This window comes from Pteropus medius, unplaced genomic scaffold (assembly GCF_902729225.1).
Source record: "Pteropus medius unplaced genomic scaffold, Ma_sr-lr_union100, whole genome shotgun sequence".
Classification (NCBI taxonomy): domain Eukaryota; kingdom Metazoa; phylum Chordata; class Mammalia; order Chiroptera; family Pteropodidae; genus Pteropus; species Pteropus medius.
The window spans coordinates 794,386-819,480 of record NW_024349142.1 but is presented as its reverse complement, the minus strand read 5'-3'; the positions used below and the strand labels follow the sequence as shown (position 1 = coordinate 819,480).

The window sequence follows — 25,095 nt, the reverse complement described above, 5'->3', positions numbered from 1 at the left end:
GACGCGCAGCCGCGGAACCACGGAAACGGGCCGCAGGGTCTCCCGGAAAATGGAGTCTGGGAGCTAGAAAGGGGCCGCGCAGAAGACTCTGGGGCTTCTCGGCCAACAAAGGCGCAAGTGAGATTCCTCTCCTGGCCTGGAGGAACATTCCTCCGCCTCACTCCCGAATCGGTTCGTCTCCGGGAAAGACAGATCGGAGGCAGCATGACCCAGGTTCTCGGCCCCTCACGCCTGGGCGTGGCCGCTCCGAGCCGCGCTGCGCCCCGGAGGCTTCTGGGAGTTGCGCACTGAACTCGCAGTGCGCACGCGCGAGTGTGCGCTTCAGCGTCCGCCAGTGACTCTGAATCTAAATCTCGGAGAATCCCGGCGCACGGGGTAGAGTGCTGGGGCCAGGAGCCCCCGAACGGGAACGCGCAGGCGTGGAAGCCGAGGAGAGCGGCTAACTGCGGAGGGTGGGTTTGGTTGACTAGATCAAGGACGGGCCGCAGCGCCTGAGTACCGTCGCGTGATTGCACAAGGGGAACGAGGCATGGGGCCCCCAAGAGCGCAAACTGAGCTGGCCCCACACGCGACCGTGCGTGCTACGTGGATTGGCGCGGGGCAGGACCTAGGCCTGGCGCGCGGGCGGTGATGCTCCCAAGGACGGCTCTGATTGCCCGAGACTACTGGCGTACGCCGTTGCGTGCAGAGGGGCGGGGCCTCAGGCCAGTGCTTGTGGGACGTCCCTGGTCTTGTGGTTGTTAACGAGCTCCCGCCGCGTGGTTTTGTTTGGGGGCGGGGCCTCGCTCTGGGGGCGGTCCCGGGGGCGGTGCCATGGCCCGCTACGAGTCCCACGTGTGATGGGCGCTGACCATGGTCCCCCCTGGAATCCCGGAGGGGCGGACGTAGGCGCTGGGAGCTTGGGCTGCGGGCACAGCTGTCATAATGGGCGCTGCCAGTACGCGACCCGCGAGGACGGAAGTGTGGACGTAGACCTGTGTATATGTTCCGGCAGCTGCGTGGCTGTGAGGCTGCGGGAGGTCGTGAGGCCGCGGGAGTCGAGGGCCCAAGGCTGCGTGGGATTGCGTGTCTAGTCGTGTCGGACGGAGTGTGAGGTGTAGAGCCATGACCGTGTGTTTGAAATATGTGGTGGCGCTGGATGTGGTGTGAGAAGGGGTGTGTGTGGGTGGCTCTGTGTGTGTCTTCGTAACGGAGTCAGACGTATGGTGACGGGGGCGTGTCTCAGGATCGTGTATTTTACTGTGTGCTCTGTGGTGTTGATGTGAGAAAGAAATGACGGCGCCTGTAGGGGTCTGGGAATGGGTATAAGTGCACCTCGAGGATGTGTGTGGTCGGAGCGCATTTGTGTGTGTGACAAGACCGATGTGGTCATTTATTAGTCTAGGGCGGCTGAGTGCGACACTGGAAGTGTCAGTGGTTTTGCAGTTGCGTGATTGTGTTGTCCTAGTGTGTATCTGCCTGTGACTGTGGAAGGAGGTCTGGTGGGGAGCATTCTGAGCGGCTGCACAGGTGCGATGGGCCCTGGGAAAGGCGGTGTTGTGTTGTGCAAGGCTCCCCTTGTGGGTTAAGACGGATGATGAAACCGCCTGCCTGGGTGGTGGGAAAATCCAGTGGGGTAACAGGTGAAACACCCGGCGTAGAGCTTAGCATTTACCAAGTACTGTGTATGTGCCAGGTGTTTGTTGTCGTGCTGCTGGTGGTTGTTCTTTGACCCCGTCCCACGGTAGGAGTGCAGTGGTGAATGCTGAAGGGGTTTTCATCTCGGAGTTTGAGACTGGGCTTTTGTCCTTGATGCTGAGGGTCTAGTTTCTCCCAGTTGAGCAGTGGTGTCCCCAGTAGGTGAGCTGCACCAGTTGTTTCTGCCTTAGTATACATTTGAAGGGAGGGCAGAGCCTGCCCTGGCCTGTGGAACCTGTGGCAAGGTGACTAGGGAAGCTTGGAGAAGAGCGTGGACTCTGGGACTCCAGGTTCCATCACTCACTAGTTGTGCAAATTGGGGAGAGGTCACCTAAATCTGCCGCCCCTCGGTTTCACCTGCAAGATGGGGAAAATAATAGTACCAATCCCAGGCTTATGGTGAGCATTATGTAGAACAGTACGTGACACCAGTAAGCAACATGTAAAGTATAATTGTTTTATTATTAATATAATAACCACAAAGATTCCAAATCCAAAAAATAAAATACACAGGAAGAAAAGCAAAAAGTAGAGCCCCAGAGTAAACATTTTGGGTCAAGAGGTAAAGTAAAACTCTAGGTAGGGGCTTAGATTCAGAACTTTCTAGTCAGAGTTCTGGGAGACCCAGAGCAGAGGGTCTTCCTAGGTGGAGATGCCCCTAGGGAGCTTGTGGTGAGGAAGACTGGAGCTGGAAAGTGGCAGAGGCTGAGGAGCTGTATCTTCCCATAACCCTGGGGGCTGGAGGTGTGTCTGTGTCCTATTCTCAGCCTCTTCGCTATGGACACTTTGGGCCAGATAATTTTTCTGGGGTGGGGTAGACTGTCCTCTGTGTCATAGGATGTTTATCATTATCTCTGGCCTCTATCCACCAGGTGCCAATAGCACACTCCTTGACCCAATTGTGAAAGCAAAAATGTCTCCAGATGCTGCCAGGTGTCTCCTGGAGGGCAGAATCATCTTAGTTAATAATCAGTGGTATACAGGACCATAACAAGGATATTCTGGACATTCCCAAGACAGGATAGGGAGAAGGCCGAGGGCACTGGAGGAGCGGTGTTAAAGAGTGATGTTCCCGAGATAAGAAGAAAGCACAGTGTCTTGGCCTGAAGCCCAGGTGGGCTGTCAGAGCCACTCACTCAGAGTCAGGTGTCTGCCAGGGGCTAGGTACCATGCTAGTCAACCAACAAGACAGACGAGGTTTCTACTGGACTGCACATTTAGTAGGGAGCTGAGAGGGAGCCCACAATTAAATTCATCACAGATGGTAATAAGCATTTGAAAAGTAAAGCAGGGTGAAGGGATTATGGGGTGACAGCAGCTGCTGTTTTCAGAGTCAACACCAGGCTTCCCATGGGCACTTCAGTCAGCTCCAAGCCAGCAATGGCCACCCTCAGTGACTCAGTGGCATCCCTTGATCTCATTAAAGACTCTTCTGCTCCAACATTGGGTCTGGGCTTCAGCCTAGAGGGTTTAGCACTCCATCCTCGCCAACAAGGCTCGGGTTGGGCAGGGATTCTAAACCCTGGCCTCCCATTAACACCACCTTGGAAACGTTGTTTTTTTTTTTTTTTTTTTTTAAGGCCCAGATTCAGTCCCCAGAGATTCTGATTTAATTGGCCTGGGATGGGCACACCATCAGTATTTATTAAAGAGATTCTAGTATACAGACAGGGCTAAGAGCTACAGCTCTGAGAGCTTGTGGGCTCCTGCGGGGCTTCCAGGAATAAAAGAAATCAGTGTCATGGAGAGGGGAGCAGGTGAGTGACCAGTGCTTTCAGTATCTTAGGACAGGCAGTCCTGACAGCTGCACTTCCCCATGACAGGCACATTCCAAGCTCTGTCCTACATTGATAAAGCCTGTCCTTGTGCAAAGAGAAATGGCAGGGCCTACCCTAACATGCAGCATCTGTGTTTTCTGGTACAACTGGACTTAGGTCTTTAGAGAAAGTGTCCCCATGCATCCTCAGCCTCTGGGGCTGGCAGGCTCAGGGGACAGTAGTCTTAAGATATTTGACAGGTGATTCAGCAGAGGCCAGCTCTGGCTGGAAGGAAACAGGGATACTGTCCATGCAGTAAACAGCTGGCTTTCAGGTGTGTCAGGACCTGCCCCCAACTCAGGGCCAGGCCAGAGGGGTGTGGAGTTGAGGGGGACCCTCGTTTCCTGCCCCTGATGGGAGGCATGGCTACTGTCCAGTAACTCTTTGAAACTTATTTCCATCCAGGTTTGAGCCATCCCTACCTTAGGACCAAGAAATGAGCTTCATGCTTTTCAAAGCTCTTTCCCACTCTGTGGTCTGGGACTTGGGAGACAGGCTAGGTGTACAGCCTGCCTGCGGTGATGAATCTAGCTTCTTTATTTCATTTGTGGTGCTGATGTTTTGAAGAGGTAATTCTGTACATGTGATATGGAAGGCCAAGGTGTAGAGAGGAAAAGAGTTTTGGGTTTCTTCTACCATGCCAAGGGACCTGAGTGTCCTTCTTCAGAGACACTCAATGCCACTAGCTTCTTGATCACCCTTCCAGAACTTGTCTATGCCTTTTCAAACTCATGTATTTGTATTTTGTGTTTTGTTTCTTCCAAGCATTTTTTCCTCTACCTTTTCCCCATAATTGCAGCGTCTCTTGGAGACTTCTTCACACAGTTCATGTAGAGCAGGTTTCTCAACCTCAGCACAGTTGACATCTGAGCCAGATCACTGTGCTCTGAGAGTGTCCCGTGCAATGTGGGGTGTTGAACAGCATCCCGGGGCTCTACCCACCAGATGAGGAGCATGCCTCCCCCCACCAGTTGTGACAACCCAAAATGTCCCCTGACATTGCAGGTATCTCCTGGAGGAAAAATTGCCCCTAATGAAGAACCACCAATGTAGTGCCATCTTGTTCTTTCTAAAGGCTAAAGTGGAGTCCCATGTGGGCATGTAACGTTCACTTAGCCGTCTTCCTACTGACAATCAGTCGGGTTGTTTCCAGTCTCTTGATAACTGACTTTTGTTTAGCACTGCTAAACTTGGCTCTAAGTGTGCCACATGTTTTCACTCATTTAATCCTCACAACAGCCCTATGGGGTCATTGTTATTTGTCCCATTTTACAGATGAGGAAGCTGAGGCCCAGAGGACATAGAGAGTGTGAAGTCACACAGAGGAGGTGGCAGAGTTAGAAGTTCAACCCAGACAGCCTAGCTCCAGGCACCCACGCTCACCGCAGGCCTGTCCTGCCTCTTCCCACCAACCCTGCCACAGTCTGTCATTTTACACACATGTGAGGGCATCTGAAGACAAATACCAGAAATGAGGAAAGGGTATGTGCACCCTCCATCTTGAAGGTGTTGCCAAGTTGCCTTCCACTGAGATAGTGTCAGTCTCTCTCCAGTCAGGCCCGGGTGAGGACTCTAACCACGGCCCTTTCAGTGGGTTTCAGCCTTCCTTGGTTTCCTGGATGCTTGGTGTATGTATACTGACTTAACAAGGAGAAGGAAGGCAAGAAATTCTTATGTGCCATCTCATGTAAAGTCCCGGACAGCCAAGGGTGAGGTAGGTTTCCATCACCCCATTGTACAGATGAGCAAACCGAGACCGTGGGTAGTTCCCCCATAGCCACTCATTGGTAGAGGCAAGCTTCAAACCCATAATGCCCTCATACCAAACTGCTGTTCTTTCCTCCCCAGCAGAGCTGAGTTCCTCAAAAGAAAGTTACTTGTGGACAAGAATTGTGCTTCTTCAATTTGGGGTGCGTGGCTGAGCACAAATAGCTATGAGAAACCACAGAGTGGATGTGATGCCACTTCCAGGAGCAACCTGTTTTACTTGAGGAATCAGAAGGGAAAAGCCAAGCAATGTACTAATCTGGTAAGTAATTTAAAACATGTTTCTATGTTAACACGGATCAGATTTATACCATAGGATGCTGAAGTTACATGAATGTTTCAAAACAAAACACAAACAGCCAGCAAAAGAGTTTTCTGTGGAGAGGCCGCTGCTTTGGGGTGCGCACCAGAGCACAGAACTAGGCTTTAATCCCCTTCTGCTGTTGAGGGATGTTGGTCTAAATATGGGAATGCCCAGACAAAGACTAGGGCTTCATTGTCAGAGTCAGCCCTGGCGGAGTGCTGGGACTGACTCGCACTGGTTCTCAGAAGTCTGTTGTGCACTCCTGTCCCCAGCTCTGTGCTCAGTGACTTTAGTTTGGTAGCTTACAGTGGGCCCACCAGGAGTATTTACACCATGGAAGTTGGCAGGCGCTTCAGACACCTCCTTACACCTCTGCCCCGGGGTCTAATCCAGAGATAATTCAGGTGTCCAGGCTTCTGGTGTGGCCCCTGTGTCTCCACTTTCTGCTGAGTGAAGCCTTGCTTAGCATGGTCAGAGAATGGAAGGCCAGGCCACTGGGTTCGTCCCTGAGCCACAGCTCCTCACCATAGATGGGCTGCTGCAAACCTCCCCAAGTTCTCTGGCCTCTCTGCTATAAAGCAAACATCTGGTGATTGTGGTGCAACAATGACACCTCCCGAAGTCCACCAGAGAGGATTTCCTATGTAGACTCCTGTCCTACAGCAGGAGGGCAGATGGTGTGGAGGTGGGCCGGGGCTCAGACCCTGGTTCCATCACGTAAAGCTCTGTGACAACGCACAGGTGGTCTGCGCTGTCTCACCCTCAAAACCTACGTGTTCTCTAACTCAACTTAATATGGTCTTAGTTTCATTTATCTTCCCCTGCCCTCGCTCTCAAGGGAGGGAAGCACACGAACATCTGTGGAGGACATACCAGTGCTTCCATTTCCCAAACCATCTCCTGCTGTGTCTTTCTCAGTAATCATAGAGGCTACTTACGACATGTCTACTGTTCTTGACACTGGCACGTGATGATGGCATTCTCCGGAGCTGCTGCTGATGCATTTAGGGCAAGCTGTTATGGCTATGTCATGGCTGAAATGACTTGATTTTTTAAAAGCAGTAAGGAAAGTGTTCATATTGGGCGAAGAGCGATTGGGGTACAATGTACTCCTTTTTTCTAGATTCACGTTTTTCACGATGAGGGGAGAAGTGCGCCCCCATGTCTGCCTTTTTCAGACCCCACCCTTCTCCAAAAGACAAGTTGAGAGGGCTTGAGGGGGCTGCTGGAAGAACTGTCCTCTGTGGTCTCAGCATGGCCCGGTTGGCCCCGCCCTGACTCGGTGGGCTGGATGGCCTGGGGTACTGGTCACCGAGTCAGTCAAAGATCTTCCTGAGTGCCGCTCTGTGCTGGGCTTGTTCTCAGCCTCAGGAGGAGAGCAGTGGGCAAGTGTCCAGTTGCCTGCTTTCCTGGAACCCGAGTGGACACAGTGGTGGACACAGTACCCACGTAGACATGCATCAGCAAGCTGTTTTAGGAGAGTGTGAAGTAAGCAGTGCAGTGAAAGGATGGGGTAGACTGGACGGGGTGGTATCAGCTGGATGAGATGGTGTAGACTGGATGGGAGGGGCAGTGCTGCCCTGTAAACATGGTGCAACACAGAATTAAAAAATTTTCAGTAACCACATTGAAAAGAGTAAAAAAACCAAACATTAAAGTTAATTTTAATAGTAATTTTATTTAACTCAGTATGTCCGAAATATTAGTTTCAACTTGTAATCAACATAAACAATTACCAGTGAGATATTTTATGTGATTTTTTTCATATTGTCTTTATGTGTTTTTTCATACTGCCAGTATGTGTTTTACAAGTACAGTGCACCTCAATCCAGACACTTAATTTTTATTGGAGTTACTCTTTCTACATTTAAATTTCATAAAACATGTCATAGGAGAAGTAGATTCACACACCCAAGCTGTGCCAGACAGACCTTAAGAGTTTTACAGTAATTGAATTGAAGATCAGTTTTTAATTTTAGATTGATAGTAAATTTTAATTAATTTTAATATTTATTACTTATTAAGGTTTTAATCAATTAATATAAAACACCCAGTTCCTCAGTTGCACTAGCCTTATTTCCAGAACGCACTTGTGACATGTGGCTAGTGGCACACATGTTGGATGGTACAGCTGTAGGGAAGAAAGTCTCCTTGGAGTCTCTTTAGAATGTATGTGGGACATCTTGCCCCTTCCCCTGCTCCCACCCCAGTGCACCACCACCGCTTCTCTGGATTTCTACATACTGGATTTCTACATACTTATCTGTGAGTCCCCTTTTCGGCTCTCCTTTAGTGATGTCTTACCACACTTGGGGGAAGTTCCAAACCACTCACCACCCCCTTAATGGTCTGGCCTTCCTGGCTCCAGCCCCTCCTGGCCTACCACTCCCTACCTCACTCTCTTTGCTGCAGCACACCAGCTTCTCCTTGCCTTCCACATGCCAAGCACACGCCTGTCACAGGGCCTTTGCACCTGTTGTACCTTTCTTCAGAATGCTCTTCCACCAGCGCCCATGTGGCTAACACTCGTACACATTCAGACCTCAGCACACATTCAGACCTTTGAGAGGCTACCCCACGACCCCGCCACCACACAACCCTGTCAACTCTAGCTCCTGCCTGGTCGTTTTATCCTTCATAGCAGTGACCTCAGCCGACACTGTTTATGTGGACTTGTCCTCCCTGCTGGAATGTCAGGTGTGCAGGAGCAGGTCCTTTTCTGTGCACACTCACTGCTCCCCCCCAGCACCTAGGACAGTGCCTGCACTCGGTGAGTGCTCAGTGTATACTTATCAGATGGACTATCAGGTGTCTGTCACGTCACATTGGCCTCCTGATCGAGCTCCTTCTGAGATCTTAGGAGCAGGTAGCATTGGTTGTGGCCTGCCTCTGACCCTGAAAAGGGCAGAAATGTTCCAGAAGACATTCTCTTCTCCCTCCATGTGCATATGTATGTCCAGGGTGAGGGGCTATGAATTTCTTACCCTGAGACTCGATGACTACCCAGAAGGCCCACCGAGCCTCCCGACTTCCCTTGTTCCACAGTACCCCTGCCACAGCGTGCTGCCGCCCCCAGATGCGGACCCTCATCAGGGAGCAGAGGATGCCTGCTGTACGAGGGAAGCCCAAATCCAAGGTAAACAGCTATTCCTCTTCCTTCGTGAACATTCCATTCTGGAAGACGTGGACCATTTGCTTTTCTTCCATGTACACTTCCTGCCCAGCAGAGACCCAACCAAGACCTGGTCCCCAGGTTCCTCCTGTTACCACAAGGGGAACGTGACAGCCCCCACAACCCAGGTAGCTGCCCTGTGGCCCCCTCCTTTTTCTCAGTGTGCACATGACCATTCAGCTGTGGGCCGAGCACCTTGAAGGCCTCTGCCAGTACTGGAAGAAATGCCCTCCCCAGAGGGAAGGTGACAGCCACTGTGGTTTCTCAGGGTGGAGACAAGTGCCCTGGTGGGGCCTGCAGACGCAGAGGAGGTTCCATTTTGTGCTCCAGAGCCAACCTCTTGACATCACTTTGTTTCTACTTGTCCAACCCATGTTTACGACGGGGAAGTCTCTCTGACTTTAAAACACTCCACACAGCCCCTGTTCAGGTGCTGTTCATTGGAGCCAGGCCTGCTAGGTGGTAAGGGCCGCCCCTTTGATAGGCAGGCTGCACTGCTTTAGACATAGGCATCTTTAATGCCGTTTCTTAGAACAAACAGCTTCACCCTTGACTTATGTGTATTTGTTCCCTGTCACTGCTATAACATTACCATACACTTGGCAGATCAAAACAGCACACACTTAATCAACACCCAGTTAGTGCCCTAGCTGGGGCCTCTGCTTTGGGTCTCAAGGCTGAAATCAAGATGCTGGCCATCTGTGGTCTCCTGAGCCCCGGGTCCTCTCCTAAACTCACTAGTTGTTGGCAAGGTTTGGTTTCTTTTCCCGCTTCCATGTGGCCCCTTCTTCCACCTTCATACTGGCGATAGCAGGTGCAACCCAGCGCATTCTTGAATCTCCCTGACTTCTCTTTCTCTCCTCCTGTCACTGCTGTAGAAAAGTCCCTTCTCTTACAGTTTCCTGTGAGTCCATCAGGCCCCCCTAGACAATCCAGGGTAATCTCCCTATTTTAAGGTCACCTGGTCGCATCTGCAAAGAATCCTTTGCCATGTGTAACGTAGTCATGTACTTTTTAGAAAGCAGGTGGTCAGGAGCATGAGTCAGAAGCAGACTGTCCAGATTGGACCCTGACCCCTATGTGGACTAGCTGTAAGGGCTTCAGTAAATCACCTCATGTTGGGGCCCCACTGTCCTCATCTGGGACATCGCAGTGATTTTCTCAGTAGTCCCCGGTCACAGGCTCACACGAGCACTAAGTGAGCCAGTATATGCAGGTGCTTAGAAAAACACCTAACTTTGTTGGTGCCTGGTAAGTCCAAGTTGACAGGCTTTTTTTGCAAGCAATCTTGACTAACGGTTATGTCATATGCTGTTTGATTTCTGTTAACACACTTGACCCTTTGGCCTCGGAACCCCAAGTGTTTCCTGACCATGTACCCCATCCCCTGTGTGGGACAGTCCACTGTCTTCTCCAGGCATGTGGAAGCACGAGCCTCCCATGAGAGGGCTTGTGATTTTCCATTTCAGGCGTCAGTGACATTTGCAGATTTGGCTGTCTACTTCTCCCAGGAGGAGTGGGAAGGGCTGAGCCCCATACAGAAGGACTTGTATGAAGATGTCATGTTGGAGACCTACCAGAACCTGGTGTCTGTCGGTAAGTGCTCCCGCCCCCTCCCCTAGAATGCACAAGTGGCCCTTCAAGGGGCACGTGCAATCGTTCTGGTCAGGAAAACAAACCACTCTCATTTGGGTTTCTTTTTTTTTTTTAAACAGTTTATTAAAATGTACTTCACATACTATACAATTCACCATATAAAGTATACAGTTCAGAGATGGTCATTTTCTTGACAGAATTATACATCCATGACTGTCATGAGTTTTAGAATATTTTTATTACCCTTGGCTGAAACCCCATACCATTTAGCACTCATTCTTTGTTCCCCCTGCCCAGTACACCCCCAGATTGGGCCAACATCAGTCCCCTTTCTGTCTCTATGAATTTGCCTGTTGGCCTTTCATAGAAGTGCAATCATGAATATATGCTCCTTTGTGTCTGGCTTCTCTCTGAGCATAATGCTTTCGGGGTTCATCCACACTGTAGCGTGTATCGGTGCCTCATTCCTTTTCATGGCCAAGTAATGCTCCATTGTCTGTATGGTCCACATCTTGTTTGTCGTTCCATCCGTTGATGGGCAGGTGGGCTTCTTCCACTCTACAGCTATTAGGAATATGCCGCTGTGAACATTCTTGTACAAATTTTGTGTGAACGCATATTTTTATTTCTCTTGGGTGTGGATCTAGGAGCAGAATTGCTGGTCATATGGAAACAATATATGTAACCTTCCGAGGACACCCTGGTTGTTTTGAGAGTTTAATACAAGGAACTGACTTAACAGTACTGTTAAGAAACCAAAAGCAGACACTGAGGTGACACAGAGATGGTAACTACAGGACATGGCCTCCATCCGAGGGCCAGGGAAGAGATTGGGTTTTGAGGACTTAGAGGAAAAGACACAGAGATCTGAAGGAGGACAGAGTACCCTGCCTGGGTTCTACTCCTGAGGGAGCAGCAGGACGCTTGTTCTGGGAGTGGAGGGAGAAAAAGACAAGTAGAAATTGAAACCACCAGAGCCCCTGTTGAGGATCCTCGAGGGGCAGCTGGCGAAGGAGAAATGCCCTGCACCCAAAACCGAAAAGGGGAGGGTGTACTTGGAGCCAGAGGCGATGGCTTACTAATTAGCCTCAGGAGTTTGTGGCTCAACCTTTCAGGAAGGTGGTTGGCTCTGCAGATCAGAAATGAAATACTGTTGGCTGTGAGCGTCCTCACGCCCCTCATTCCCGAGGGGCCCTCTGTATCTTCTACACCTTTCCGGGCTGATACCTCCACTGATAGAGCTGCAGGGCCCAGCTCTGATGTCATGACCACAGTGTGTTTAGGTCCCATGTGTTCCCCGTGTATAGGACTTTCCTGTCGGAGGCCCAGTGTGATCACCTTACTGGAGAAGGGAAAAGCACCCTGGACAGTGGAACCAGCAAGACAACGCCGGGGCCCTGGTGAGTGACAGAGCCAGGGCTTAAAAGTGGGCATTTCATGTAGGAGCTCATTCGACTGTAGAGGACAGCCTCGTTAGGATAATGTTTGAGGACCACTTGCCCGCCTAAGAGGCCCCTAGGCCTGTGCAGTAAATTCTAGTCTCCTTAGTGTCACCCACCTTTCTTAGAGAGAGGAGAAGCACTCTTCAGTAAGCCCTTATGAGGATGAGTGCTGGTTCCTCCCAGCAATGCTGGAAGGCAGGTGCTGTTACTCCTATTTTATAAATGAGAAACAGGTCAGAGAGTTATGGTGACCTGTACAGGGTCACCCAGCTAAGTAGTGACTGCAGAGGTGGGCTGGAACCCCAGCTTTTGGTCTCAGAAGCTCAGACCATAACACCCTCATCTCCCCATCACTTTCCCTGCTTTGGCATTTGTATTTTCTTTCCGAGAAAGTGTGTTCTGCTTTTAATGAAAGCACATCTGGTGACAATGTCCAAATGTGCATCATTTTCTTTACTCATTAAAAAAAATTAAAATCTCCCATAGCCATTCATCTTGATGAGTTTTCAAAAACTTATTCCCTTCTCCAATGGATTCCTCTTTGGTTGGTCATACTATGTTTTCTTTATAGTTTTACGAGTTTGTTTTTTTTTTAATTGTAAAAAAAGTATAAAATTAAATATACCATTTTAATCGTTTTTAAATGTACAGTTAAGTTTGTTCACACTGTTATGCAACAGATCTCCAAAACTTTTTCATCCTGCAATACTGAAACTCTGTACCCTTTAACTACTAATTATCCCCTGGCCCTTGAGAACTGCCTCTCTGCTCTCTGTTTCTATGATTTTGACAACCGTGGGTATGTCATAATAATAGAATCATATAGTACTTGACTGTTTCTGACTGGCTTTTTTCACTTAGCTTGAAGTTCATCCATGTTGCAGCATGTGACAGGATTTCCTTTTCAGAGGCTGCATAATATTCCATCATGTGTATATGCAGTTGGCCCTCCATATTCTCTTCCATGTTCGTGAATTCAACCAACCTCAGATTGAAAATATATTTGAAAAAAACATATAAATGTTGCTGATGTATACCATGTACTTAGGCCTACAGTGGTTGCATTTGTACTAAACATGTACAGACTTTTTTCCTTGTCATTCATTATTCCCTAAAAAATACAGTGTAACAACTATTTACATAGCATTTAAATTGTATAAGGTATAATAAGAAATCTAGAGACAATTTAAAGTACATGGGAGAATGCATGTAGGCTATATGCAGATACTTTGTCATTTTATATAAGGGGCTTGAGCATCCATGAATTTGGGTGTCCATGGAGGTCCTGGAACCAATCCCCTGAGGGATGACCGTACTTCATTTTCTTTATCCATTCATCTGTTGGTGGATATGTGAGTTGCTTCCCGCTCTTTGCTGCTGTGAATAATGCTGCAGTGAATGTGTGAGTGCAGATATCTCTTCGAGATCCTGATTTCAATTTCTTTGGATAAATACCCAGAAGTGGAATCACTGGATCATATAGTAGTTCTAGTTTTAATTTTCTGAGGAATCTCCATACTATTTTCCACAATGGCTGCACCATTTTTCATTTCTGCCAATAGTGCACAAGAGTTTCAGCTTCTGCTTATATCCTCACTAACAGTTGTTATTTTCTTATTTTCTGTTTTTTTGATAGTGGCCATCCTTATGGGTGTGAGGTGATAATATGTGTTTGATAATGCATTTCTCTAACGATTAGTGATGCTGAGCATCTTTTCATGTGTTTATTGGCCATTTGTCTATCTTGGCAGAAATGTATTTTTAAGTCCCCTTGCCCATTTTTTAATAGGGTTATTTGTCTTTTGTTGATGAGTTGTAGGATTTCCTTATGAAGTCTGCATGTTAACCCCTTATCAGATATGTTTTGCAATTATTTTTTCCCATTCTGCAGGTTGCCTTTTCATTCTGTTGATTGTTTCTTTTGGCATGCAGAAGTATAGTTTGATGTAGTCCTATTTGTCAATTTTTTATTCTGATGCCTGTACTTTTGGTGTCATAGCTAAGAAATCAGTACTGAATCCAATGTCCTGGAGCTTTTCTATGTTTCCTCTAGGGGTTTAATAGTTTTAGGTGTTATGTTTAGCTCTTTAATCTATTTTGAGTTAGTTTTTGTACATGGTAGAAGGTAAGTGTTCTACTTTATTTTTTTGGATTAGATATACAGTTTTCCCAACACCCTTTGTGGAAGAGACTATCTTTTTCCCATTATATGGTCTTGGCACTCTTGTTGAAACTCATTTGACCAGATACACAAAGGTTTATTTCTGGGCCTTGTATTCTATTTTATAGGTCTCTGTATCTATCTTTGTGCCAGCACCACACCACCTGATTACTGTTGTGTTGTAATATGTTTTGAAATCAGGAAGCGTGAGGCCTCCAGCCTTGTTCCTCTTTTTCAAGATTTTTTTGTCTGTTTAGTCTCTTGAGCCTTTTTTCTATTTCTGCAAAAAATGTCATTGGGATTTTGATGAGGATTGCATTGAATCTGTAGATCACTTTGACCATTTAATCAATTTTACAATATTAAGTCTTCAAATCGAAAAGTACAGGATGTCTTTTCATTTAGTTGTATCTTCTTTGATTTCTTTTAGCAATGTTACGTAGTTTTCAGTGTAAAGTCCTTCACCTCTTTGGTTATATTTATTCCTAAATATTTTATTCTTTCTGCTACTATAGTAAATGGGATTGTTTTCTCAATTTCCTTTCTGACACGGATCTTGTTAGTGTATAGAAATGTAACCGATCTTTGTGTTGATTTTGTATTCTACCACATTACTGAGTGCGTTTATTGGTTCTAACAGTTTTTCTGTGTGGAATCTTTAGGGTTTTCTACATATAAGGTCAGGCCATCTGTTAACAGAGAGAATTTGACTTTCCTTTTTTTTTTATGGTTGTTTTTTTTTTTTCTCCTTGCCTAACTGCTCTGGCTAGGACTTCCAATACTATGTAGAATAGTGGTGGTGAGAGTAGGCATTCTTGCCTTGTTCCTGATCTTAGAGGAAAAGGGTTCAGTCTTTCCCCATTTACTGTGATGTTTGCTGTGGGCTTTTTGATTATGGTTTTTATTATATTGGGGTAATTTCCTTCTAGTCCTAGTTTGTTGAGTGTTTTGATCATGAAAGGGTGTTGAATTTTGTCAAAAGCTTTTTTCTGTATCAGTTGAGATAATCATGTGGCTTTTGTACTTCATTTTGTTAGTGTGATATATTACATTGATTGATTTTCACATATCGAACTACTCTTGCAGTCCAGGTATGAATCCCACTTGTTCACGAATGTGATGACTTTAATATGCTATTGAATTCAGTTTGCTAATACAATTAACCCTTGAACAATGTTGGGGTTAGGGGTGTCGAGCCCTGCATATCAAAAATCTGCATGTAACTTAATTTGGCCCTCCACATCTGCAGGTTCCCAATCACAGATCACAAATAAGGTTTTTGATCTGAGGTTGGTTGAGTCCATGGATGCAAAACCCAAGGATATAGAGACCCAACCATGTATTTATTGAAAAAATCTGTGTGTAAGTGGACCCACAGAACTCAAACCCGTGTTGTTCAAGGATCAACTGTATTTATTCTGCTTACTTTGGATTTAATTTGCTCTTCTTTTTTTCACTTTTCTAAGAGAGAATCATAGATTAATGATTTTAGATCTTTGTTCTCTTCTAATATACGTATTCAATGCAGTATATTTCCCTCTAAGCACAGCTTTTGCAGCATCCTACACATTTTGATAAATTGTGTTTTATTTTCATTTAGTTCAAAATATTTTTAAACTCTTCTTGAGATTTCTTTTTTCAGCTATGTGTTAATTAGATGTGTGTTGTTTAATCTCCAAGTATTTGAGGATTTCCAGTTATCTTTCTGTTACTGATTTCCGGTTCAGTTCCATTGCAGTCTGAGAGCAGGCATTGTATGATTTCTGTTCTTTTAAATTCATTAAGGTGTGTTTTATGGCCCAGAATGTGCTCTATCTTGGTGAACGTTTCATGTGAGCTTGAGAATAATGTGAATTCTGCTGTTGTTGGATGAATTAGTCTGTAGATGTGAAGTAGATCCAGTTGAATGATGATGTCATTGAGTTCCACTATGTCCTTACTGATTTTCTGCCTACTGAATTTGTTGATTTCTGAGAGAGGGGCATTGAAGTCTCCAACTGCGATGCTAGATTCATCTAGTTCTTGAGGTTCTATCAGTTTTTGTCTCATTTTGTTTGACACTCCGTTGTTAGACACATACACATTATGAATTGTTATGTCTTCTGAAGAATTGCCTTCTTTATCATTATGTAATACACCTCTTTATCCATGATAACTTTCCTTGTTTTTAAGTCTGCTCTGTCCGAAATTAATATAGCTGCTACTGCTTTCTTTTGATTAGTGTTAGCATGGTATATTTTTCTTCATCCATTTACTTTTAATCTCTGTGTGCCTTTATATCTAAAGTGGGTTTCTTTCAGACAGTGTATGGTTGGGTCATATTTTTTTATCCACTTTGTTGGTTTATTTTAATTGGTGAATTTAGACCATTCACATTCACAGTGATATAGTAGATATATAATGTCAGAAATGAATATTTAGTAATCATATTTGTTACTGTTTTATGTTTGTTGCCTTTATTCTTTGTTGTATTTATCCTGTTTTTGTCTTCCACTCTTTTTCTGCCTTTTCTGGTTTTAAATGAGCATTTCACATTATTCCTTTTTCTGTCTTTCTTAGCATATCAGTTATACTTTTTTTAAAAAACTTTTTTTAGTAGGTGCCCTAAAGTTTATAACAATATACAATACACATTTACAACTAATCTAAGTCCACTTTCAAATAATACTATACCACTTTATGGGTGGTATGAGTACCTTATAATAACAAAATAATGCTAATTCTGTCCTTCTAGCCCAAATATCATTGCTGTCATTCACTTCATTTATATATAAGCAGACTTAAATATGTATGTATGTATATGTATCTATATACACACACAAACACACATAAGTTGAATACATGAATTACATAATCGAATACAATGTTGCTATTATTTGGAACAAATACTATCTGTTAGATCAGTTAAGAATAAGGGGGAAACAAGTTTTTTTTTTTCTTCATTTATTCCTTCTTCAGTGCTCTTACTTTCTCTATGTAGATCCAAATTTCTGATCTGTATTATCTTCCTTTTTTCTAAAGCACCTCTTTTAATATTTCTTGTTAAGATAGGTGTACTGGCAATAGATTCTCTTGATATTTGTTTGTCTGAGAAAGTTTTTATTTCTCTTTCACTTTTGAAGCATATTTTCACAGGATACTGAGTTCTAGGTTAGTGGTTTTTGTCTTCTAAAGAGAGTTCCCCGTGATTCTTACAAAAATGAGTATTTAGTTAAAAGCCTCAAATTTAATCAGCCTAATGAAATCCAACTTTCACAGTATTAATTTTTCTTCACATAAATTCTGGGAAAATATCAAAGAGGTTCAAGGTTTTAAAGTTCTCTTTTAATGATTTTCAAATTTTACTACTTTTTTAGCATTTCAAAGAGCTACTTTAATCATTTAAAATTACTATTAATGTTATGTTCATAAGGAACATGCTCATTTTAGAAAATGACAAAAGTCATAATGAAGCAAAATATTATTATTGGCAATCCTTTCTCCCAGAAACAAAACTTTCTATTTTGATGCTCAACTTCCAGATATCCAACTTATAAAAAGGAGTAATTCTTGTGGTAAAGTTTGATGTCCTAGGAAATTTTGTGTGTCAGTTCAACTTAGATTCTTAAATGACAAAAAATTTTTTAAATAAGAAAACAAGTATTTAATTTGTTGATGTATTTCAGACTCAGGGGCTAAATGCGAGATGAAGAAATTACCTCCAAATCATTGCAAAAAATCTGGGCAAAGCATCTATCAGAAAACAGTTTCTGCCCCACAAAAAGGTCCCACAGGAAAAAGAGGCCGCAAGAAAAATTCAGTCCTAATAAAACCCAAGAAAGTACATTCAGGAAAGAAACCTTTTAAATGTAATGACTGTGGGAAAATCTTTAGTCAGAGGTTATCTCTTAAACTTCATCAGAGCTCTCATACTGAAGAGAAGCCTTATGAGTGTAGTAATTGTAGAAAAGCTTTCATACAAGTCTCATCGCTCATTCTTCATCAGAGAATTCACAATGGAAGGAAAAACCATAAATGTGATAAATGTGGAGAAAGCTTCATTCAAAGAACAACCCTTATTCTACATGAGAAAATTCATAATGGAAAGGAAACCTTTGACTGTGAGAAGGCCTTATGTCAGAACTCATCTCCCAAAATACATCAGAAAATTCACCTTGTTGAGAATGCCCACCAGTGCAGAAAATGTGGGAAAGCCTTCACTCGAATGTCATCCCTTTTAGTTCATAAGAAAATTCACAATAGAAAAAAAGTACATGAGTGCAGTAAACGTGGGAGAGGCTTCCATAAGAAATCAGTCCTTGTCATACATAAGAGAATTCATATTGGAGAGAAAACCCATGAAAGTCAGAAGGCCTTAAGTCAGCAGAAAAAGAACCATTTAGAGAATCCTTATAAATGCAGAAAATGTGGGAAATCCTTTAATAAGATTTCATCTATTATTCTTCATCAGAGAATTCACACTTCCAAGAAACTCAATAAATGTGATAAATGTGAGAAGGTCTTCAGGCGGCTTTCAGCCCTTATTCTGCATGTGAGAATTCACAGTGGAGAGAATCTGTACAGATGCAATAAATGTGAGAAGGTCTGTAATCGGCATTCATCCCTTCTTCAACATCAGAAAGTTCATACAAAGAAAAAGAAACTGTTTGAATGTAAGGAGTGTGGGAAGATGTTTTCTGGAACTGCCAACCTTAAAATACATCAGAACATTCATTCTGAAGAGAAACCTTTCAAATGCAATAAATGTGGTAAAGTTTTTGGCCGCCAGTCATTTCTTATTGAGCATCAGAGAATTCATACTGGAGAAAAACCCTATCAGTGTGAGGAATGTGGGAAAGCCTTCAGTCATCGAATATCTCTTACTCGACATAAGAGAATTCATACTGAAGACAGACCATATGAATGTGATCAGTGTGGGAAGGCTTTCAGTCAGAGTGCACACCTTGCCCAACATGAAAGAATTCACACTGGAGAGAGACCATATACATGCAAAACATGTGGGAAGGCCTTCAGTCAACGCACATCCCTTATTCTACATGAAAGAAGTCATACTGGAGAGAAACCCTATGAATGTAACGAGTGTGGGAAGGCATTTAGCAGTGGGTCAGATCTTATCCGGCACCAGAGAAGCCATTCTTCAGAGAAACCATATGAATGTAGTAAATGTGGGAAGGCATATAGTCGGAGCTCATCCCTGATTCGACATCAGAATACACATTCCGAAGAAAAAGCCTAAAGTTGTTATAAAAGCAAAGACTGAAGCATCGAAGTAGAGACAGAGGCATGGGAAAAAGGCATTTGTCTCTAACATACATTTTGTAAAAATGGGACCATTTGATGATGTGTCCCTCTTTGAAAGCCAAAGAGCAAAAGTCCTTGGTGACTTTTGACTTGAGAATTTGAAATTAACTGAGGTGGTGACCTTATCATAGGTCTTAATAAAGTTCAGATGATTGGATCAGTTGTTTTAAATGAAGACCATTCTTCATAAGAATCACTGATATTTTATTTCCAATGCAGTTTTAAAGCTATTTCATTGGTTGCTTACAATAAAGTATAATTCTAAAGTGTTTTTTTGTGGATGGGGCTTTGAGCCTGATTTAACGTCACATGAAGAAAGTTTGAGTTTGTCCTTTAGAACTATTGGATATAAGGGACTTCCTCAAAGGTAAAGGTGCCACTCCTGGCTGCCAAAAATTTGTGGGTAACAATAAAGGAGAGTGAATCTTTAAGTGGATTATGTGGAGCAAAGGGACAGTATCATAGATATGTTTTCATACATAATGAAGATATGTGACCTTTGTGATGTGAAAAATCTAACAAGCCTGACAGGCTAATGGGAGGAAAAAATAGGATGTATTGAAGAACAAGAAACTTTAGAGCAGGGAGAAATTATTTGTTGTTGTTTTATTTGAAAATAAATTTGAAAATATATTTATATGAATAAATATTGATATTTTCATGTAAGAACACTGGCGTGTAATAAGTAATTGGTGGAGAATGGGGTCTCATGGACTGAATGTGTTCTCCCCAAATTACTGTTGAAGCCCTAACCCCCAATGTGGAAATGGGGCCCCTGAGAAGTAATTAGGGTTAGCTGAGGTTATGAGGGTGGGGCTGTCATGATGAAATCAGTGCCTGAAAGATTCGCTCTCTCTCTGCCATGTCAAGGTACAGCAAGAAGGCAGCTGTCTACAAGCCAGGAAGCTAGCCCTCACCAGCATCCAGCCATGCTGCCACCTTGCTATCAGACTTTCAGCTTCCAGAACTATGAGACATGTTTCTTTTGTTGAATTCACCCAGTCTCTGATATTTTGTTATGGTGGCCCAAGCTGACTAATACATGGGAAACCCCTGGATTTATTAAGTACTAGGCTCTTCTCCTATAAGCTATTCACCATGATAGCTTTCAGTCTCTGTTTCCAGCTTGTGCAAAATACATAAGTAATAAAATCAGAGTTCGTTTTTGTAAAGGGGTTGTATACAACTGGACTCTTACTTATAAGTTTCCTTCTGCAAAAGCTATTTTTTCTTAAACACTCATATCTTGTTTTGACAACTTTGGATGTATGACCACATGGGTTCTGTCACTCTAACTTTGACCAGAACTGAGAAAACCACCACCAGATTTGTGGAGGGTGGTCACGTGTGCAGGATAATAGAACGATGAATTTTTCATTTAAACTTGTCATGTCAGTTCTATAAAATCAGCATAAAAAATCCAAGATAGATTTTTATTCTTATATTTATTATTTCTATCCTTAAGCTAACTAAGGGTCTCATTGCTCTTCATTTTCTAATTTGTTAAAGTGAGGATCGAAGTCATTGTTTTGAGAGATTTCTGTTATAACTTAGGCATTTAGTGCTATTATGTTTTCTTCTGAGTACAGTTACACATTTTGATATGCTATGTTCTATGTTTCATTCAATTCATATACTTTCTATTTTCTCTTTTGGTTTCTCTTTTGACCCATGGGTTACTAAAAATTGGGCTATTTAGATCCAAATATTTGGGGATTTTCCAATTATCTTTCTGTTGTTGATTTCTAATTTAATCCATTCTAGTCACAAACCATATTTTGTATGACTTGAACCCTTTTAAATGTTTTAAGGCCTGGAGTATGGTTGATCTTGGTAAATGTTCTGGGCACATTTGAAAAGAATGTATATTCTACTGTTTTGGGGTGGAGTGGTGTTTACATGCCAATTAAATCAAGGTGGCTGATGGTGTTTACATCTTCAACATCTTCACTTACAAGTAAATTTTCTGTCTACTTGTTCTGTTAAGAGATGCATGTTGAGATCTCTTATTGTGGATTTGTCTTATTGTCTTATCCTTCTATCATTTCTTTCCCCAGCTTCAGATCATTTCCTCACATGCCTGTTCTCATCAGTATTCAGGTAAAAACTAGAGTTTTTACTAAGGTAAAAATTCTGCATATGTCTGGGTTGTTTCTTCTTTCAGCACTCTCAGGCACTTTACTGTGTGACCTCAAGCCACCTCAGTCTTCTTGACTCCCAGCTCCGTCTCCTCCACTCAGACTGGAAATTGTCCAGGCAGTACCTGGGGAAGTCACAGCACCATATTCGCCTCATATGTTTCTCGTTTACCAGAGATCTCTGTTTCATTGCCTGATATCCAGTATCTTGAACACTAAGTTTTCATATATTTTGTCCTTTTTTTAGCATTTCAGGTGGGAGGGTAAACTATTCCCTAGAATCCCATCTTCACCAGAAGTAAATAATTGCCTTTCTCTCCTTCTTCCTAAGAACAGTTTGATCACCATATTGGTTAAATCCTCCAACTTCTTACTATTCTACTTAACATCACCCATCAATTCTTCCTGAAGATTTATTTTCTTCACTGTCTCCGTGGTCTCCTAGCTTCCCAGTAATTTGGATGGGTTGTTGCAGGGTGGTCATTCTAGTTATTCTCAATGTCATTCTCCTGGGTTACATCCACTGTTTATTGAAGCCTTTCCCATCACCTTCCTTTTGCATCCACATTTTGCTAAAGCTAATCCTTCAATACCCTAATAAAGGACATGTGGGAGTAAACTGAAGAGAACTGCATATATAGACTTTCAATATCTGTCCGGATGTTTTAATTATTGTTTTGGTATAGACTTCTAAATTCAAAGTGATTTTACTTCATAAGTTGGAAGGGCTATTCTGTATTCTCATATCTAATATTGCTTATGGGAGGGAAGGCCAAGGCTAGCTTGATTGTTCTTTTTAGGGAACATTTACATTTTGGGGAAGCTTTTAGAATGGTCTCATCTATAGTCTCAAATTTCACAAGCATATTTCTGGATGTCTTGTTTTTTTCTTATAGTTGTGGTGTTTGCCAATTCAGCCTGTCCAACATTCAATAAGCTATTTCAAGTTGCATTCACACCTTTCCTCAGTTTAGATTCATAATTATTTACTTGCTATTTCCCTCATAATTTCCCTGATTTTTTCTGTCGCTTTTTTTAGATGTTGGACCTTCTCAACTTCCATGTTCCTTCTTCCTTCTCATTTTCTGTCTTTTTAATGTCTGTACTTGATGAGCTCCCTTAGTTTTCTTTCAAAGCTATTAAGTTTATTGCAACAATATTTTTTTTTCATTCTGAGTTCTTATTTAAATAACTTTTTATAGCTTCCCATATTTAACAACCGCAACCATCTTTTCAAATCTCAGACTAACATAAATGTTACTTCTCTTATTATGTAATGTGCCCCACTCGGGCTAGTCCTATCTCTTAGTCCTTATTATGCTGAGAGTTTTCTTCACTTGTGATAATCCTTAGGTGTCTGTTCACATTTAAGAATATGGTGCGAGGGAAAAAAGAATGATATAGTTTGAAAGAAAAAAAGAACAATATGGTTTGATTATCCTAACTATATGGTGGGGGTTCTTGGAAATTCTCACTGTAGATCTGTTTCCCTAAGTGGCAAGGGTTACTGGGATCTCCATGTGCATGGGAAGGGCTGGTGAGTCAATGATTGATTCTCCAAACTCCGAAAAGGTTTCACCTCAGGCCGCCAACTCTCGCTCTCATTGCCCCAGTTCTCCATAATTATTTCATTTTTTTCTTATTTAAAATTTTAAAGTTAGACACTTATACAATCCATGAATTGACCTCCCTGATTACTCTAGCACCTGTCAAGCACTACACAGGGTAAGAATATATTATTACATTCCTGTTTAAAACTTCAAATATGACTGAGAAATACTAAATCCCTTCTTGAGCAGAATATCCCAGAAGAAACAGTTATCAGTCAGATGTGTCTGTTCAGAACTTTTCCTAAACATTTGCATACTTATCAGAAATATATAATACTGTATTATTCTGCGAGATTTGCCCTTTCAATAAACATATTTTTGTCAAGTCCATATAAATATTCAGTCTATTGTTTTTAACTGATGGTAGTGTTTCTCATCTTGCCTTTATAATGGAAGTTTAGATTGTTCCCAGTGTTTCACATACTAACCACACTGCCCTCCAAAGGGGCTGTAGTGAATATTTTTAAAAATTCATTGCCTCCCAAGTGGCAATGATGAGAATACTCATTTTTCCACACCACTGCCAAGTTTTGATGTTATATTATTTAAATATGCATCTCTAAATAAGAGCAAGGTTAAACAGGGACCATGTTTACAGGCCATATGTATTCCTTCTTTGTCCATTTTTATATTGTTTAGTTGTCCTTATTGATTTAAAGGTATTTTCACATCTCTTCCTATGTATTACAAATATTTTCTTCTTTTGCTATCTTTTGTTTTAAAAGCATGCTAATTTTTGATATCCGCATTAATCTTTTATGGCTTTCGTTATTGTTTCAGAAAGATATGTCCAATATCAAAGTCGTAAACACATCCTATATTTTCTTCTAATACTTTTACTTATTTACATTTAGGATTTTCTACTGGAAGTCATTTTTGTGCATGGTGTGCAGTAAGGAACCCATTCAGTTTACTTACAGGAGAGGGGGTGGAGTGGGGAGGCTGTTGGCAGGGGGTACTAACATAATTTCCACATAGAAATGCATATAACAGTCCTGTCATCTTGTATCCTTAGTACATTAGCCTCTACAAGTCAGCTCGATGCCTGATCCTGTCTAGGGATCCTCTGGCCAAATGGGCTCCCATGACTGCATTTCCTAGTATGCCAACATTTTGGGTAGCAGCTTCCTGTGCTACATTTCATGAATGAACACTCTTCTCCCTCGTCTTTTCACAAAATTTAGCTCTTTTATCCACTGACGACCCTCTCTTTTCATTTGGTACCTATTACATTGTTTTATCTGTTTACTGGGATATGAAAGGAAGGTACACTTGTGTGCAGTTTGTTAACTGCAACAGAAAATCTTGGTTTTCCCAATGAAAATTCTGATACAATTTGCCTTGAAAAGGTTGTACAAATCCATACTCTCTCACATCAGCACACAGAAATATCTCCTTTCGTGTGCTTTCACAATGTAAATTTTACTAGTCTGACACTGGAAAATGGATAATTCATTGGTTTAACTTGTAGTTCTTCTGATCCTAGTGAAATTTAGTACTCACACACGTTCACCAGTCACCAGTTGCCTCTTCATACCCTTTGCCCATAAGGGGAGAAGTGTTCTTTTCTAAGTGGTTTGTAGGAGCACTTCTATGTCAAGGACATGGATTTCATAGGTTATATATGTTGTAATGATTTTCTCTAATTCTGATGTTTAAAAACCTTTGTTTACACTATCTTTGACTATATAAAAGCTTAATAAAGTTCTTACACAATCAAACCTGGAATCTTTATGTATGTGGCTTCTGGAGTTTGTCATGTTTAGGAAGGCTGTTCACAACTCCATAATTATAAGGTATGTTACAATGTACTCTAATCACTCCGTTTCACATTTGGATAAGAATGAGGGGATTGTTTTTGTACAGAAGTCAATTTTATCAATACTGTTAAGCTGCTGGCATGAGATATCAATTTTATTTTGTATTTTCTTTGTGTATATCTCTATGAATGTATATGTGTATGTTTACACACAATCTTTTGAGCCTTAAGTCTTAGGACTTTGTTGTGTGCCTACTAACATCTGTATAATACCAAGTTTTCACTTACAGAAGGTTAAATGCGTATTCAAATGTTATATTCATCATCCATTAAACTTTCATCATTTTCTTT

At 42.6% G+C, this 25,095-nt stretch overlaps 1 protein-coding gene across 6 annotated transcripts; it reads left to right on the top strand.

The window, feature by feature from the left end:
* Positions 1-261: 261 nt before the first annotated feature.
* ZNF667 (zinc finger protein 667) lies at positions 262-24,706 on the top strand. 6 transcript variants are annotated; one of them, XM_039880625.1, is made up of 6 exons: positions 262-452; positions 5,346-5,523; positions 8,611-8,701; positions 10,249-10,333; positions 11,641-11,733; positions 17,602-24,706. In XM_039880625.1, the coding sequence occupies exons 3-6, from the start codon at positions 8,642-8,644 to the stop codon at positions 19,170-19,172; spliced, it is 1,809 nt and encodes a 602-aa protein (XP_039736559.1). In that variant the 5' UTR covers positions 262-452; positions 5,346-5,523; positions 8,611-8,641; the 3' UTR covers positions 19,173-24,706. The 6 variants fall into 6 exon arrangements, with proteins under 6 accessions (XP_039736559.1, XP_039736555.1, XP_039736556.1 ...); XM_039880621.1 differs by having other exon boundaries at positions 10,207-10,333; XM_039880622.1 differs by having other exon boundaries at positions 5,343-5,523; positions 10,207-10,333.
* The last annotated feature ends 389 nt before the right edge of the window (positions 24,707-25,095 follow it).

Excerpts from the sequence above, each read along its gene's own strand:
- ZNF667 (XM_039880620.1), top strand. Across the intron at positions 5,524-10,206 it reads CCAAGCAATGTACTAATCTG|GCGTCAGTGACATTTGCAGA; the intron begins GTAAGTAATTTA and ends TTTCCATTTCAG. Across the intron at positions 10,334-11,640 it reads CCAGAACCTGGTGTCTGTCG|GACTTTCCTGTCGGAGGCCC; the intron begins GTAAGTGCTCCC and ends CCCCGTGTATAG.